At 37.2% G+C, this 16,661-nt stretch overlaps 1 protein-coding gene across 7 annotated transcripts in view; it reads left to right on the plus strand.

The window, feature by feature from the left end:
- The window catches only part of LOC118834437 (scaffold attachment factor B1-like), a 46,862-nt gene that overhangs the window by 10,639 nt on the left and 19,562 nt on the right, over positions 1 to 16,661 (plus strand). For all 7 annotated transcript variants that reach the window (XM_036741888.1, XM_036741886.1, XM_036741889.1 and 4 more), the window contains 10 exons: positions 1,013 to 1,040; positions 2,003 to 2,510; positions 2,938 to 2,987; positions 4,062 to 4,162; positions 5,813 to 5,962; positions 6,085 to 6,167; positions 8,058 to 8,185; positions 8,333 to 8,421; positions 12,769 to 12,875; positions 15,794 to 16,084. In XM_036741888.1, coding sequence (XP_036597783.1) covers positions 1,013 to 1,040; positions 2,003 to 2,510; positions 2,938 to 2,987; positions 4,062 to 4,162; positions 5,813 to 5,962; positions 6,085 to 6,167; positions 8,058 to 8,185; positions 8,333 to 8,421; positions 12,769 to 12,875; positions 15,794 to 16,084 — 1,535 coding nt within the window. The remainder of the gene's footprint in view (positions 1 to 1,012; positions 1,041 to 2,002; positions 2,511 to 2,937; positions 2,988 to 4,061; positions 4,163 to 5,812; positions 5,963 to 6,084; positions 6,168 to 8,057; positions 8,186 to 8,332; positions 8,422 to 12,768; positions 12,876 to 15,793; positions 16,085 to 16,661) is intronic.

Raw genomic sequence — 16,661 nt, forward strand, 5'->3', positions numbered from 1 at the left:
TACAGCTTATCTATGCACATCTTATTTCAAGTGTACTAACAGCATCTACTACATAATTGCTGTTTATGGACCTGAGGGACTTCTTTTACCCTGATGTTGCATGGTACTTGTGTCTGTTTCAAAAGGATAACACTTTGAAATTCAAAGATGTACCCACTTTTTGCCCCTTCTTGAGGCTGTTTAAGTTGCACCTTAACTTAGGCTGGCACTTTGTGAAAGAGGAGCTTCACAGGAATCATAAGATTCATTTAGAAATGGAAAGGGATTTAGACATCAGCTAGTCTAGCTGTCTCATTTTCTAGATGAGGAAAATGAGGTCCAAAGAATCAAAATGAATTGCCCCACAATTCTGCAGATAGAAACAAGAACTAGAATTCAAACCCAGATCTTCTGATTTCAAATTCAGTCATCTTTCTACAACATTGTAAAGCAGGAAAGCCTAAGAGATTCCTAGCTCACCTTTGGGTCTTCATAGTAGGACTTTGTTATTTTGTTGGATATGAATTCCCAGATCACCAGACATGCCAGTTCTCAAATGTAAGTACAAAATCACATTCTTACGGCATGTAGAAATGATTTTCAAATACTCTTCATATTGAATTGTCTGCATTTCTGATCCACCTCCATCTGAGTTATCAAAAGTTGACCATGGTTTCAGAAATATATTATTGGTGCCTGAAAACCAATGACTAAAGAAAAGACTATCTTAAATGTGCAGATTCTACTCTTTAAGTCTATTAATAATGAACTGTTGTTGAAGGCCCACATCTCCTACTTATTAATAGTATTCCAAAATTTGGGAGAATAAGGTGCAGAAGGGAGATTGCTTGCTTTAGAGGTTTCTGTCCCCAGGTAAATAGTTTACCTGGACCAATATCTTTTAAAACATTTTTACTTAATAATTTGCATTTTCCAAGATTATAGTTTTTCCACTCTTGTTTAGTATTTTTAAAATACTGCAGTAGGTTTCATTCGTTCGGCAATGTCTTTTCTTCTCTTTTTTGTGTTACAGGAGATTGAAGATCCATCCTTGGAGCCAGGTACTGTTAAATCAGAAACCAGAAGCGAGGGTTTGAAACCGTTTCAATTTTCCACCTACTCACATTTTAAATCCTTAATTATTATTTTCAATATTATTATTTCCTAGTAATTACCTTACTATGGTATTCATTGTTCTGATGGTGGACAATCCCAATCATACCAGGATCATAGAGATTGGAAACCCAGTCATATCACCAGATCTGTGAAAGTGGAGTATTTCTCATTCTATGTTACAATGTCTGGGAGATGGATCATCCCATTCACTTTAATAAATACTAATTAGATGAATACAAAGAGTTTGCCTTACTCTTAAAAGGTTTTGCACACCAAAACAGATCTTGTGATATTGTGCAATATCTTTATTTGATAGTTTTGATTAAAGCAGTTCAGGCAATTTAAAGCTGTTGTGGGGAACTAAATTTAAAATACTAAGAAGTAACTGGATTCCAGAAGAGGAAAGATTTTCTTCATGAAATGTCAAAACAAATACTGTTCACTTTCTGGACTGCAAATAATACTCCTGCACCGTTGGAAGAGTTTCTGGTTTTCATATTGGACTGTTCTATTAAAAGAAATTCAAAAGAAATTTCGAAATTGAGCTGTCAGTGAATGATGGTACATTCAGTTATACACGTTGGACTTGGAAGCTAAATTTTGAAGAGCCGTATGTAAACAGCAACATAATGAAGACTGTCAAGAATCAGCCAGAAGGTTTTTAGGGGTTAAATCTCTGGGATCCTTTTCACTTCCATCTAGGTTGACACTTTCTTAATATACTAGACTGTTGGAATGCAGTTAGTTTTAAACAGTATAAGTTTGTGTACATCAGGGTTTTCCAATCTCTGTGTAGCTAGCAGTTCTCTTCATGTTAGTGTGGCAGCCGTGCCAGTTCCGCATTTGTGATTGCTTTATTTCCCTGGTAATTAAACCTTGTGCCATTCTATTCCTGTTAAATCCGTAGAAAATGAGAAAATACTCGACATTTTGGGGGAAACTTGTAAGTCTGACCCACTAAAAGAAGAAGGTTCCGACCTGGAGCAGCCATTTTCACAGGATGCAAGTAGCGTGGGGCCAAACAAAAAGCTTGCAGAGGAAGAGGACAATTTTGTCACCGCTCATCCAGAGGAGGATGCATTAGATTTGGACAACGAGTCAACACAAGCAATTGCCAGGAAGGCAGAAAAGCACTTAGATATAGTGAAAAGGGAGAAAAGCGAGCAGAAAGTAGATGAAGAGAAAATGGACTCTGACACTGTAGTGGTAGAGAACCTAAATGATCAGAGTAGCAGAGCATCAGAAAATGCAGAAGCTTCTAGCGAGGAAGCCCAGGAAATGCCAGAGAAAGCCTCAAGCCCTGAAACCAAAGATAGCAAAGAAGACGTTAAGAAAAATGAAGATGAAGCTAATAATGAAGATTCATCTGCTACTAAAGAGTCCTCTACCAATGAGGACGGTGATCAGAAAATGAGGTTTGTTTTTTCTCAGTTCTAGACCAGATGCTATCTTTTTTTCATTGGTCATTTAATGACACACATAAGCTGTTTTCTTCAATTGGCCAGCCAGACTGATGAAATTGTAACTTATTTATAGAAAATCTGATTGGTTTCTTTGTGTGTTTTAAAACATTTTATAATTTTTTTTTCCTTTCTCAACCTACTATGGTTGTTTTCTATAATCTTTCCTAGTTAGCTTTAGTCCAACAATTAATTAACTCCTAAGAGTCTGACATCTTAGTTCTTGGGTCAGATTTCCAATGCAAGTTTGCCAGGTATCTTTCTTTTATTTCGAAACTAAATTTCTGGTAGGTATGCAACTTTAGCACATATGATATCCTTTTTTAGTTAGTTTTCTGTATGTTTTTTTCCATGCTTATATAACATTAACTTTTGTCTCTAGCTGTATTGAAGAGGACTCAGATACCAAAAGAGTCTCCAAAGATGAAAAAGGTACAGTGTCAGATTGTGAGATGTAACAATCACTTAATGTTCTCTTTAATTTCAGTAGTGGTTATAGAATTTACTTGTACCCCATAATAAATCAATTCATTGTTATATGAATTTGTAATGTTCTCATTGGGAAAGAAATTTTCCTATTTGATGTCATTTATTTCATAGAATACCACAGGTGAGAAAATTCCAAGTGACCTAGAAGGGGCCATACAAAAAAAAATCTAGGCCTAAGAGATTTGAGGGGTGATGTGGCTTAATTCCTTCCTTTGATAGATTAGGAAATTAAAGCACCACGAAGTCAAATATTTGCCCAAGGAAATAGGTACAACCAGGATTTGCACCCAAGTCGGTATTGTTTTAGAATCTCAGAGGTCTTTTAGTCTTAACTTGGTATCTGAACAAGAATCTCCTCTCATACCCTACAAGTGATTATCTTGCCATTGCTTAAGACCTCCAGTGCTGAGCAGCCCACCTCCCACAGGGACAACCCATTCATCTAGAAAATTAGAAATGTTTCTCTATATCAAGCCAAAATTTGCCAATTTGGAACTTTTACTTAAGTCCTGTGGGGTAAAGGCATACTTTACTTCAGGGTTAAAATAACGTAGCTCTTAGTTGGCAGGAGGCTGTTAAGCCATGCTTCATTTTTTTATACATTTTCAGGCCCCTCCTCAACTTGAATAGCAGTGATGTGCATGTATGTGAAGGAATTGTGATAGGCTTTGAAGAGCCAACTATGCTACACATTGAAAAATATTCTAGCATCAAATAATTCTGAATTATCTACACCTATTCTACATTAGTGTCACTGATTGAAAAATAATTTTATTGGCTCTAATAGCTGGTTAATAGGTTCATTTGAGTGAAATAGCTTCAAGATAAAGGAGAGAATATTATTTTGTTAATGTTGTGTCTTTTCATCACGTACAGCTCCCATAAAATTTTCTAGAAATTCTCTCTATGTCTTTGTGTGTACATGTGCTTTTGTGTGCTTTTAGTCTTTCAGAGTTTTCTAAGGGACTTACAGTCTTGCAAACACTAATTATTGGCTGAAACTTTCTTTCAAACCAGGTCATGCCACTAGCAGTTGTGGTAGAAACTTTTGGGTTAGTGGACTTTCTTCTACTACCAGAGCTATAGATTTGAAAAATCTTTTCAGCAAATATGGAAAGGTAAGAATTAAAAGGCTTTACCGGGTTGTATGGAGTATGATAAGAAGTTGGGCCAATTTTTGTTAAACATCCCAAAATTTATACATCAAAATGAGTGTTAGTCTTTTCAAAATAGAGGGTGAGGGTCTGTGGTGTATATGTTGTTATAATATCAGTGGTGGCAAATTTTCATCTTTAGAGCACTTGTATATTTTATTTTTTTAAAACAGCTAAAAGTCTTTTGGAGCTAAATCCAATTGGGTGTGTAATCAAGCTGGGTAATAACATTTTTTGACCACAGTAAGGTTTGCCTAGAGTAATGAGATAGTTTTCTTTGTAGGTGATATATTCTCACTGTCAGCAGTTCTAATTTTGAGTGATGAGACTGTTATTGGAACTTGCATATAGAAAACCTCCCCAAGATTTTTAAAAGGCAGTCCTTGTTGAGTATATAAGTTTGGCTATGTTAATCACTTCTTTCATATTTATATGTTTATTGGATTGTTCTGTTTTAATTTAGTAAAAGAAAGTAAAACTTTGGAAAATTGAAAACTTAAGCAAAGTGTCCTAAAACATTTTGAACTTCTCTAATTTATACTAATGACTAAATAGTAGATTCTATCAGGGAAAATTCGCCATTACCAGTAGCCCAAAAATGGGGGGCGGGGCGCGAGACTTAAAATATTGACTTGAGTGTGTAAATATTTTTGTGAATTTTACTCCTATTTTGTAGTACAATGAAAATTCATGTTATTTCATTGCAGCGGTAAACTGCATGTATATTCAGAATCACACATTGATGCTTATATATGATTGTCTACTCTTTGTGTAACATAGTAATTGGCTTACAATTGCGAAAAAGAATTTGTGGCAGCATTCACTTGGACTCCCAATACAGTATTCTTTTCTATCTTACCACACCAACTCTAATTTTGGAAGAGATTAATCCTGTTCCTCAATAATAGGCATTTATGATTAGTGGTAAAGCCTCCACTAAAATGCCACTCTTGACACCTCATCGTGGTCTGGAGATGGGTTCTCAAAGGTGACATCCATAGAACACATGTTTTGTGGGTCCTGCCAAGCTTTAAAGGTTTCATATTACAGACCCAAATACACTTAATCACCTCGTGTCTAATGGCCAGACTAGTATCAAAGTTCATTGCTTGGAAATTTGTCCACTCAATGATTGGGTTTTTTATTTGTTTTAGCAACCATTGAGACTGTCTAATAGGGTCAAGAGGGGTTTTAGTCCTGCTTTAGTAGAAGGAACCTATTTTAATGAAATTAAGAATATTTAGGAATGTTGCAGTAGAATAGAAAAAGTAAGTGACTTCTGTACAGATAACAAAAGCAATAAAGTATATGTTGTCTGTGCCCTCACCTGCTGTGGTACCCATCCTCTTTCATTTAATAGCAATTTTAGTCTAGTCTTTTTTCCATCTTCCGCCAGTAGTAACACAATAAAAGTTGGTAAGCAATTACCCTATTTGAAGAAAGGGTGGAAGATCATAGGGTTGGTGGTATATCTAGCTGTTGACATGAGTGCTGGATCATCCAGTCTGTAATATTTTCTTCTTGCTGGTATTAACGCTTCCTTTCCTCGTAAGTGATAGTTTGCAGCTGACATGATATATATAGTGATACCAAGTGTGTATTCCTTTCCTAAAGGTTGTTGGTGCCAAGGTGGTCACTAATGCTCGAAGTCCTGGGGCTCGATGTTATGGTTTTGTCACAATGTCCACATCTGAGGAAGCAACAAAATGTATTAACCATCTTCACAAGACAGAGCTTCATGGGAAAATGATCTCAGTAGAAAAAGTAAGTTCTAAATCTCCCTTTGTGGTGGTATGACCAATTACTTATAAGAAATTAGTTCATGTAACCCTGTTTTGCTTCTGTAGTTTGAGTTTTTTTGTTTTTTTTTTTTAATATCATTTCAGACAAAAAATGAACCTGCTGGGAAGAAAACTTCAGACAAAAGAGAAAGTGATGGAAAGAGAGAGAAATCAACTAATAGTGACAGGTATTTGTCTTTTTAAAACTGAATATATAATTGATTTACTAAATCCTTTTGATGAATCTTGGTCCCTAACTTCTGCTGCTCTAATACAATAATCCAAAACAATTCACACACATACAAGAGAGGTAAAAAATACAGCTATCTGAGATGTAATAGGGAAGTCATAGTGAGGAAGTTGCATTTGAATTAGGTCTTAAGGGTTAGGTAAATAACAATAATTACTGATATTTTATAGATTACCTTAAATTTATAAAGCACTTTACCTACTTTTTATTTTTTTTGGATCCATATTTTACAAATGAGGAAACTGAATTAGAGAGGCAAAATAGTCTGCCTTAGCTCAGGAAAGCCTTCTTGTAGAAGATGGCACTTGAGCTGAGCTTTGAAAGAAAAAAAATGGAGATTTCTCTTAAGCAGAATGGAATAGGGAGTGCATTCCATGCATTAGGGACAGTCAGGAAAAGCTGGGAGATGGAATTTAGAATATCATATGTGAGAAACAATAAAAAGATGAGTTTGAACTCCAGTGTCTGCAAAGGGGAATAATAAAACTAAATTGAAGCCAGGTTGAAGGGCTTTAAATCCATAAAAAGGGAAGTCTTGAAAGGGTTGAGTTCTGGACTAATTATCTGTAGAGATGATGAATATCTGATCTAAGGTGGTGCCTGTGTGACTGGAGAGAAGGGAACAAATGTGGAGATGGAGAGGTAGAGTGGATCAGACTTGGCAACTAGGTAAGCTATATGGGTGAGGGAGAGAAAGGATTTAAGGATGACTCCAAGGTTGTAAACCTGGGGAACTCAGTAGAAATAGGGAAATCTAGAAGAGAAGAGTAGCTTTGGAGGAGAAGATAGTGGTATTGCTGGGTTTAAGGTGCCTAAAGGACATCCTTTTAAAATGTCCACTAGTAGGAGATACAGATTTAGAGCTCAGCACAGAGACTCAGGCTGGATACGTAGATCTGGGAATCAGCCGTGTAGAGATGATTAAATCCACAGGCATTGATGAAGTCAGACAGCCTTAGAGTACATCCATAGTCAAAGGCTATGCTGTAGATTATCTAGCAAAATTAGATTTCAAGTCACTCCTGATTCCAAGTCCAAAGTACTCTCCATTACAGCACACCACCTCTCAAGAAGATGAATGTGAAGGCTGCTTGGTGTACAGAGCATTATGAGCACAGCAGAGAGAAAGTGCTGGAAAAATTCATTCAGCAGACGTGGCCAGTTGGGCTGGGAGTATAGAGAGTGCAGAGTAGTGATACAGGATCGCCCTGAAAAAGTGGGAGGTGATATCAGATAGGTGAGGCACTTAAGTGCCTAAGATTTTGTTTTATTCATTAGACAGTGAGAAGCCATTAAAGACTTTTGAGCAGTGACTTGTCTACACAGATGCATAAGGAAGATTAGTCTGGAAATGACATCCTGGCTTCCTTGGAAGGGGAGGGAGTGGAACCATGAAGACCTTTTAAGAATGTATTAGAATTTGCTCTGATTTATGTTAAGAGTGCTACACTAAGATTGTTTTGGGAATAGAGAATGATGGGGTAGATGGGAGAGGTGTTGCAGAAGTAACATAAACTGGATTTGGTAACTGATTAGAAAGGAGAGATGCAGTAGAAGGAAGAGCAAAGTTTCAACCATGGGAGATTGGGTGCCTGGCAAATTGTTAGTAAGTGCTTCTTGATTAATTGGGGGAAAGCAAATAATAAGCTTAATTTTGGACAAAGTGAATTTGAGGTGCCCCTGGGACATCTCCCAAGTTACTTAAAATGGCATGTTGCTAGTTAAGTGAGGAAAAAAGAAAAAATTACATAGTAATTATCAGTCTTAAGATGAAGTAATATCTAATAAATATTCTTTGTGTGTTGGGGGGTTGTGCTACTATTCCTAGATCTACCAACATAAAAAGAGACGATAAAATGGACAAAAAAGATGATACTAGAAAAGATGATGGAAGTGACGAGAAGGATAAAGATGAACAGAAACCTGGATCTGATCGAGCTAGAGCTACGAAGTCAGGTACATTAATAATGGAATAACTTGGTATTATTCTCTTCATATCAGATTGGTTGTCTTTGGTCAGTTGCTTACATACAAATGTTGAGATATACTTTACTGCTTCAGGGTGTGCTGCTTATCTTAAATTTCTAATTGTACTTCATATAGGAAGTCGAGGTACAGAGAGGACTGTAGTAATGGACAAATCCAAAGGAGAACCTGTTATCAGTGTAAAAACAAGTGGAGGAAAAGAGGGAGTAAGTATATTTTAATCAACGTCATCTTGTACCTGTTACGTGCATTTGGGTAAACTCAAAATATGAAAATATCTTCTAGGTTTTTATAAGAATTAAACATACTGAGATTTTATCCCATTGAGCTTTTTTTTAAAAAAAATTTATTTAATATATTTAGTTTTCAGCATTGATTTTCACAAGAGTTTGAATTACAAATTTTCTCCCCATTTCTACCCTCCCCCCCCACTCCAAGATGGCGTATATTCTGGTTGCCCCGTTCCCCAGTCAGCCCTCCCTTCTGTCACCCCACTCCCCTCCCAACCCCTTTTCCCTTCCTTTTTTGTAGGGCAAGATAAATTTCTATGCCGCATTGCCTGTGTTATCTTATTTCCTAGTTGTATGCAAAAACTTTTTTTTGTTTGTTTTTGAACATCTGTTTTTAAAACTTTGAGTTCCAAATTCTCTCCCCTCTTCCCTCCCCACCCACCTTCCCTAAGAAGGTAAGCAATTCAGCATAGGCCACGTGTGTATCATTATGTAAAACCCTTCCACAATACTTATGTTGTGAAAGACTAACTATATTTTGCTCCTTCCTAACCTATCCCCTTTTATTGAATTTTCTCCTTTTACCCTGTCCCTTTTCAAAAGTGTTTGTTTTTGATTACCTCCTCCCCCTATCTGTCTCTGTTGTCCCCCCTTTTTTTATCTTCTTCCTCCTTCTTTCCTGTGGGGTAAGATACCCAATTGAATGTGTATGGTATTCCCTCCTCAGGTCAAATCTGATGAGAGCAAGATTCACTCATTCCACCTCACCTGCCCCCTCTTCCCTTCCTACAGAACTGCTTTTTCTTGCCACTTTTACGTGAGATAATTTACCCCATTCTATATCTCCCTTTCTCAATATATTCCTCTCTCATATCTTAATTTGATTTTATTTTTTTGGATATCATCCCTTCATATTCAACTCACCCTGTGCTCTCTGTCTATATATATATATACACACACATACACATATACATACACACACACACATAATACACAGACACACGTGTGTGTGTGTGTGTGTGTGTGTGTGTGTGTGTGTGTGTGTGTGTGTGCATATTACCTTCAGCTACCCTAATACTAAGGTCTCATGAATCATACATATCATCTTTCCATATAGGAAGATAAATAAAACAGTTCAACTTTAGTAAGTCCCTTGCAATTTCTGTTTCTTGTTTACCTTCTCATGCTTCTCTTGATTCTTGTGTTTGAAAGTCAAATTTTCTATTCAGCTCTGGTCTTTTCACTGAGAAAGCTTGAAAGTCCTCTATTTCATTGAAAATCCATATTTTGCCTTGGAACATGATACTCAGTTTTTCTGGGTAGGTGATTCTTGGTTTTCATCCTAGCTCCACTGACCTCTGGAATATGGTATTCCAAGCCCTTCAATCCCTTAATGTAGAAGCTGCTAGATCTTGTGTTATTCTGATTGTGTTTCCACAATACTCAAATTGTTTCTCTCTGGCTGCTTACTGTATTTTCTCCTTGATCTGGGAGCTCTGGAATTTGGTGACAATATTCCTAGGAGTTTTCTTTTTGGGATCTTTTTGAGAAGGCGATCTGTGGATTCTTTCAATTTCTGTTTTACCCTCTGGCTCTAGAATATCAGGGCAGTTCTCCTTGATAATTTCTTGAAAGATGATATCTAGGCTCTTTTTTTGATCATGGCTTTCAGGTAGTCCAATAATTTTTAAATGATCTCTCCTGGATCTATTTTCCAGGTCAGTGGTTTTTCCAATGAGATATTTGACATTGTCTTCCACTTTTTCATTCCTTTGGTTCTGTTTTATAATATCTTGATTTCTCATCAAGTCACTAGCTTCCACTTGCTCCAATCTAATTTTTAAGCTAGTATTTTCTTCAGTGGCCTTTTGGACCTCCTTTTCCATTTGGGTAATTCTGCCTTTCAAGGCTTTCTTCTCCTCATTGGCTTTTTGGAGCTCTTTTGCCATTTGAGTTAGTCTATTTTTTAAGGTGTTGTTTTCTTCAGTATTTTTTTCAGTGTTTTTTTGGGTCTCCTTTAGCAAGTCATTGACTTGTTTTTCATGGTTTTCTCGCATCATTCTCATTTCTCTTCCCAATTTTTCCTCAACTTCTTTAACTTGCTTTTCCAAATCCTTTTTGAGCTCTTCCATGGCCTGAGACCATGTTTTTCTTGGAGGCTTTTGATGTAGGCTTCTTGACTTTGTTGACTTCTTCGGGCTGTATGTTTTGGTCTCCTTTGTCAACAAAGAAAGATTCCAAAGTCTGAGCCTGAATCTGAGTCTGTTTTCGCTGCATGGCCATGTTCCCAGCCAACTTACTTGACCCTTGAGCTTTTCATCAGGGTGTGACTACTTGTAGAGTAAAGAGTACTTTGTTCCAAGCTTGAGGGGATGCGCTGTTGTTTTCAGAGCTATTTCTATACAGCCAGCTCTGCCACACCAGCACTCCTCCCCCAAGAACCACCAACCTGGACCTGACTCAGATCTTAAGTAGGCTCTGCATTCCCACTCTGATCTGCCATTTAATTCCTCCCACCAGGCAGGCCTGGGGCAGGAAACAACTGCAGCTGTAGTTCTGTAGCTCCACCACCCCTGCTGCCTCCAGGGGCAGCCAAACTGAGAACTCTTTTCATTCTGTCCCCTGCAGCTTTTCCCACTAACCTTCTCTATTGTCTTTGGTGTTTGTGGGTTGAGAAGTTTGGTAATTGCCACAGCTCACTGATTCAGGTCACTAGGGCCTGTTCCACCTGGCTCCTGGTCTGGTTGGCCTTGCTACCGCCCACACTGGGTTCCCCTCCCAGCTCCGTGTGCAATAGACCTCACCCAGCGACCATCCAGGCTGTCCTGGGCTAGAGCCTTGCTTCCCTCTGCCATTTTGTGGGTTCTGCAGTTCTAGAATTTGTTCAGAGCCATTTTTATAGGTTTTTGGAGGGACCTGGCGGGGAGCTCACACAAGTCCCTGCTTTCCAGCCGCCATCTTGGCTCTGCACCACCCCCCCCTTTTTTCTTTTTCTTTCTTTTTTTTTTTTAAGAAAAGAGAAAATGTAACTCCATTTTCCCTGATTAATTGTGGATCTGTCATTACACTTTCTAAAAATTCAGATGACACCATATTTAGATTTCATGGTACTATACTTCATTACTTGGCATTTGTTTTTATCTTAAGTGTATCATTTGAAAAGCTAAGTAAAATTAAAATTTTATCTATTGAACTCTAATGGAATTTTATGTTAAGCTTAAAAGTTGAAATTTCATATTCTTGCTGCTTTACACGCAAAACTCCTTGAAGGTGAGAACTACACCTTAAGTTTTCTACTCTTCCATAGTGCGGACCACATAATAAATATTTAGTTTGTTGGTTCATAGAATCGTAAGTAGGTGTACGGTTAATTGGGACTTCAGGTGTCACCTAACGGCTAGATATGGAGTCACGACCCACACTTTAAGAAGCACTAAAGGGGTTGCAGGTAGAAAAGGTTTTAAGAAGCCCTAATCTAGCCCAGCTTGTACCCATATTATGAACCACCTAAGTCTCTGAAAGTGACCATTCACACTTTGCTTTGATTGCTGAGGAATGTGAAAACTGACCCAAGGAGGCAGCCCATTTTTTTGATATTGAATAAAAATCAATATAAATTAGTATGTCTCTGCTCAAACGTGGTACCCATAACTGAGCACAATAATTCAGATGTGCCAACTAGAGCATAGTACATACATGAAGACCATCACCTCCTTGAATGTGAACATTTTACTGTTATTACTAATGCAGTCTAAAGTGACGAGATATTTTTTTTAATTGCTTTATCACACTAGCAACTTGTATCTCCGGGCTTTTTTTATTTTTTAATGTAAAACTTCCATCTAGCCATATTTCTCCTCTTTGTTCATGAAATTTATTTTTTTTTAATCCAGCTGAAATACTTTACATTTATCCAAATTAAATTTCATTTTGATAGCTTCTGTGAACATCTCCAGTCTCTAGATCTTTTTAGATCCCATTTCCATCATCCATAGAAGTGTTGTCTGTCCCAGTTTTGTCATCTACACATTTGATATGTTGACCATCTGTATTGGCATTCAAGTCATTGATAAATGTTGAACAGAAATCCAATTACTTGAATAAATTCATGATTGCAGTCAGTGCAAATGTTAAGCCTTCTATCCTTTCCACCTTGTGATAACTTTTTCTTTATTAAGCATCTACCTGACACACTGGAGAATTTCTGTTTCTTTTAGTATTTAAGTGCTAGTGTGGGGCTAAAAGTTCTACATCTGCCCTTCAGTTTACTTTCTCCATTTCTTTTCCACTTAAAAGTTTATAATTCACTTTTTAAAAACTCAGGTCTCAAAGAGCCAAGATCGCAAATCTGCCAGCAGAGAAAAACGGTCTGTTGTGTCATTTGATAAGTCCAGAGACCAGCGGAAGATGAGAGATTCAGAGTCCCGAAGGTAAGTTAACAGTCAGAGATATTGGTTGCCTTTTCTGATTTGCTGTTATATATCTCCTAGGATTATACATCAGTTTTTGAACAGTTTGGCAGTTCTAAATATAGAATCAGGCAGGATTAACAGCATAAAATAACATAAATTGTCTAGCACTTCACCATTTTAATATACGTGTGCAGGAACTGGGGCCCAGAAAAGTCGTAATTTGCGGGAGTCACAAAGGTATTAGAAGCCCAGATTTTTTAAATGTTTTTTTAATGCCTTTTGTTTTGATAACAGTCATTTCCAGATAAAACACAAAACCACTTCTGCTTCTCCATTGAATCCTCCCTTATAAGAAATACAACTAGGCAAAACCAACCAATACCATAACTAGGATTTAGAGTGAATACAATAAAGTACACCTTTGGTCTTCTACCTCACAAAAGGAGGAAAGTATGTTTCATTATCTATTGGTCATTAGAATTACTCTTAGCTTAGCCTCATTTTAGTGGATTTTTTTTTATTTCACTTATTATAGACCTTATAAATATTCTCTTGGATCTATATACGCCATTCAGCATCAGCTCATACAAGCCTTTCTATAGTTCTCTGAATTCCTCATATTTTCTTCCTTAAGACACAATAACATTACATTGAATTCCTGTGCCATGGTTTGTTCACCCATTTCCCCAACTCATGCCTACTAATTTGTTTCTAATTTGGGGGAGCCCAGATTTTCCAGGGATTTTCTGTCTTCAAAGATTTTGTACTATGCATTGTCCTTAGAACTTTATGAATAATAGAGCAGGTTAAAGATTATATAATAAATCTCAACACTAAGATGAATGCCTCCCCCTGGTGCAGTAATTTGTATTTTCCATATTTTTACAAAACCTCATAATTTAGAAAAATTATTTAAAATACATTCCAGTTCTTTAAGAGGTGATTTTCCAGTAGAGCATTGACTCCAGGATCTCCCCCTGGTCTGGCTCTTACTGCATAATCACATAGATTTGTATTGAATCTCCAAATTTGAGAGTTAGGAGGGACCTTTGTGACAAGCTAGGTTACACCATACACTAAAGAAACCCCCACTATATTGTCATCAATGAATGGTTTGTCCATCCTCTGCTCAAAAACTTCTAAAGAAAAGGAATTTATCAAGCCTAAATTGGCATCTTTGCAATTTCTACCTGCTGTCCCTGGTTTTGTTCTCTGGATGTAGATCATATCCAGAAGAGAATTCCTCTTTGTTGGTTCTTTTTTTTGAATGATGACATCATTAAGTCAAGAAATTGTTAGCTGCTATGAAGTCACTATGCTGCGGTGTGTGATAGACTTCACAAACCTCTTTGTCTCCTTTGTGTTTTGTCTTTCTTAGACTTTAACCCAAATATTCTCTGTCATGCTTCCATACTCTCATTCCTGGATTTCCTTACATGAATATATATATTCTTAATATACAATGCTTTCTCCTCACCCCTTTTTACCTATACTTTTTCTTTGGAATAAAGATACCTATCCAAAGCCATAGTTCAGTCATAGATTCATTCCACCAAGTCCCAGTTATATCCCTGAAACAAAATTTCTCCCCTTCCATTAAGACCTCTGGTTCCTCCTTGTTGCCTAAGCTTTAGGTATTTGTGTATAGACACTTGAAGGCATAGGTTTTTCTACCAACTCCTTTCTTGGAATTTTGTCTTCTGTGAATTTCAGAGTTTCATCTGCTATTATTCCTAATTTGTGATTACATAATATCTAAATGTGAAGATACAGTTTTCTGCTCTCATCAGTTTTAGTTTAAAGCTCACACTTGGCAAGTACATTTATATTAGCCTTTGTTAGATGTATTCCATCCCTGACCAGTTATTTGTCAACCCTGTATTGGAAGCCGTGATCCAGAATTCTTAGTTCTCTCAAATACCACCTTCTTATCCACTGTACAGTTGTCCACTTTACAAATTAATTTTTCTCTTCTATATCCCTTGCCTTCAGTGGACAGTAGTTAGGAAAACACAGCCTGTTCACCTAAAGTCTTCAGTTTCTTACTTAAGACTTCATAGTCATTAGGAAAGTGTTTTAAGTTCCTCCTGGTAGTGTAAACTACTATGCCTGTGTGAACTACCAAGAGTAGGTAATTGTCATCTGTTTTGATAATTCATAGGAGTTCTGTTATTTTGAGGAAGACAACAGGAGTCGTTATCAGGTCCAAAAACTGTCTCAGTGGAGGAAAGCACTAACTACCACTGCTGCCGTTTCAATGCTCCTTCCTGAGTGATCTGTTGCCTGATAGCTTCTATAACTACTGTCTCATTCTTGGGAAGACAAGTAGCTTCTTCCTCTCATTTGTTTTTACATTCTAATTGTATAGTGCTTTTCCTTCCCCTTGTCTTCATCACTCTGACAAAGAGTCACTTGTCCCCTACTCCACCTCATATTCATTCCTTTTTTTCCATTGAAGTAATATATTTCTTACAGGAGCAACCTCAATTATCTATTCCAGCCCCTTCATTTTACAGCTTAGAAAATACAAGCTCAAAAAGAAAATATAATCTCAGAAATGTAAACTGACTTGAAGCATATAGTCCTCAGGAGAATAATGCCAGAGCCAAAAGCTTCGGACTTTAACTTCAGTGCTTTTTGCACTACTGTTACTTTATCCATCTTCATCTCTTCAACTGGTTCTTATGTTAGTAAATGCCAAATTTGGATTGTGATGTGCACACTTCTTTTTTAATGAATTCTGAAATGATTTTACTTTTGTGCCTTACTTTTTTCATCTAACAAATGTAAAGGGATCACACTTGGATCTTTTAGCTTGCTTCCAGTTCTGATCTATAACAGTTTATCTAAATGACCCACATAATCATGTAAGCCTGATTATATTATAGTGTCTCATTAGAGTCGAAGAGATTTGATTATCTCTTATTTTAACTCAGAGCATGTGAGTGGAGTGAGAGAGAGGAACGAATCCAAGCCTTACAGGAGCGAGAAGAAAGAGAACGCCTGGAAATAGCTCGTGAGAAACTTGCTGTTCAAAGACAGCGTCTAGAAAGAGAAAGGATGGAAAGAGAGCGGCTGGAGAGGGAGAGGATGCATATAGAGTATGAGAGGCGCAAAGAACAAGAGCGAATTCTTAGGGAGAGGGAAGAACTCCGCCGACAGCTGGCACTCCGTTATGAACAAGGAAGACGACCTCCAATCAGACGCCCTTATGATGTGGATGGCAGGCAAGTAAAATTTTATTTTTGAGAAATATTGAGTGAATTTTAAAAAATGAATTCCTTATCCATTCAGCTGGCATACTGTTATGTTATTATGTGTTTAATGTTAGAAAACCTTTAGGAAAATTGCATATTGCTTTGGAAAGATAGTGGAGGTCATGTAACATCCATTAGTTGTAATGATGATAGCAAACATTTAAATAGTGCTTCAAAATCTTGTCCTTTCAGAATTCAAACCATAGGTTTTTATATGCTTAATAATATGACCGTGTAGAGAAAATCAGAGGAATCAGTACCAAAGATTTGGGAATTTGTATTTGGTTTGGGAATGTGGAGGTTGGATTTTAAGTGATGATGCATTAATTATACCCCCACCTTTCAGTCAATGCCAGAAATTTTGGGTTAGGAGTAGGCACCATACCTATAATATCATTGCTATAGAGAGCTTCTAGCTGCAGAACTCCCTTTACTTATAGAGGTTAGCACCTCTCTTTGCAACTTCTTAGAGTTGCCTAGAGTATTGAAAGGTCAAGCAGCCATTATGTGACATAGGCAGGACTTGGACCTAGCTCTTCCTGCCCTC

The sequence above is a fragment of the Trichosurus vulpecula genome, chromosome 1 (assembly GCF_011100635.1).
Source record: "Trichosurus vulpecula isolate mTriVul1 chromosome 1, mTriVul1.pri, whole genome shotgun sequence".
Classification (NCBI taxonomy): Eukaryota; Metazoa; Chordata; class Mammalia; order Diprotodontia; family Phalangeridae; genus Trichosurus; species Trichosurus vulpecula.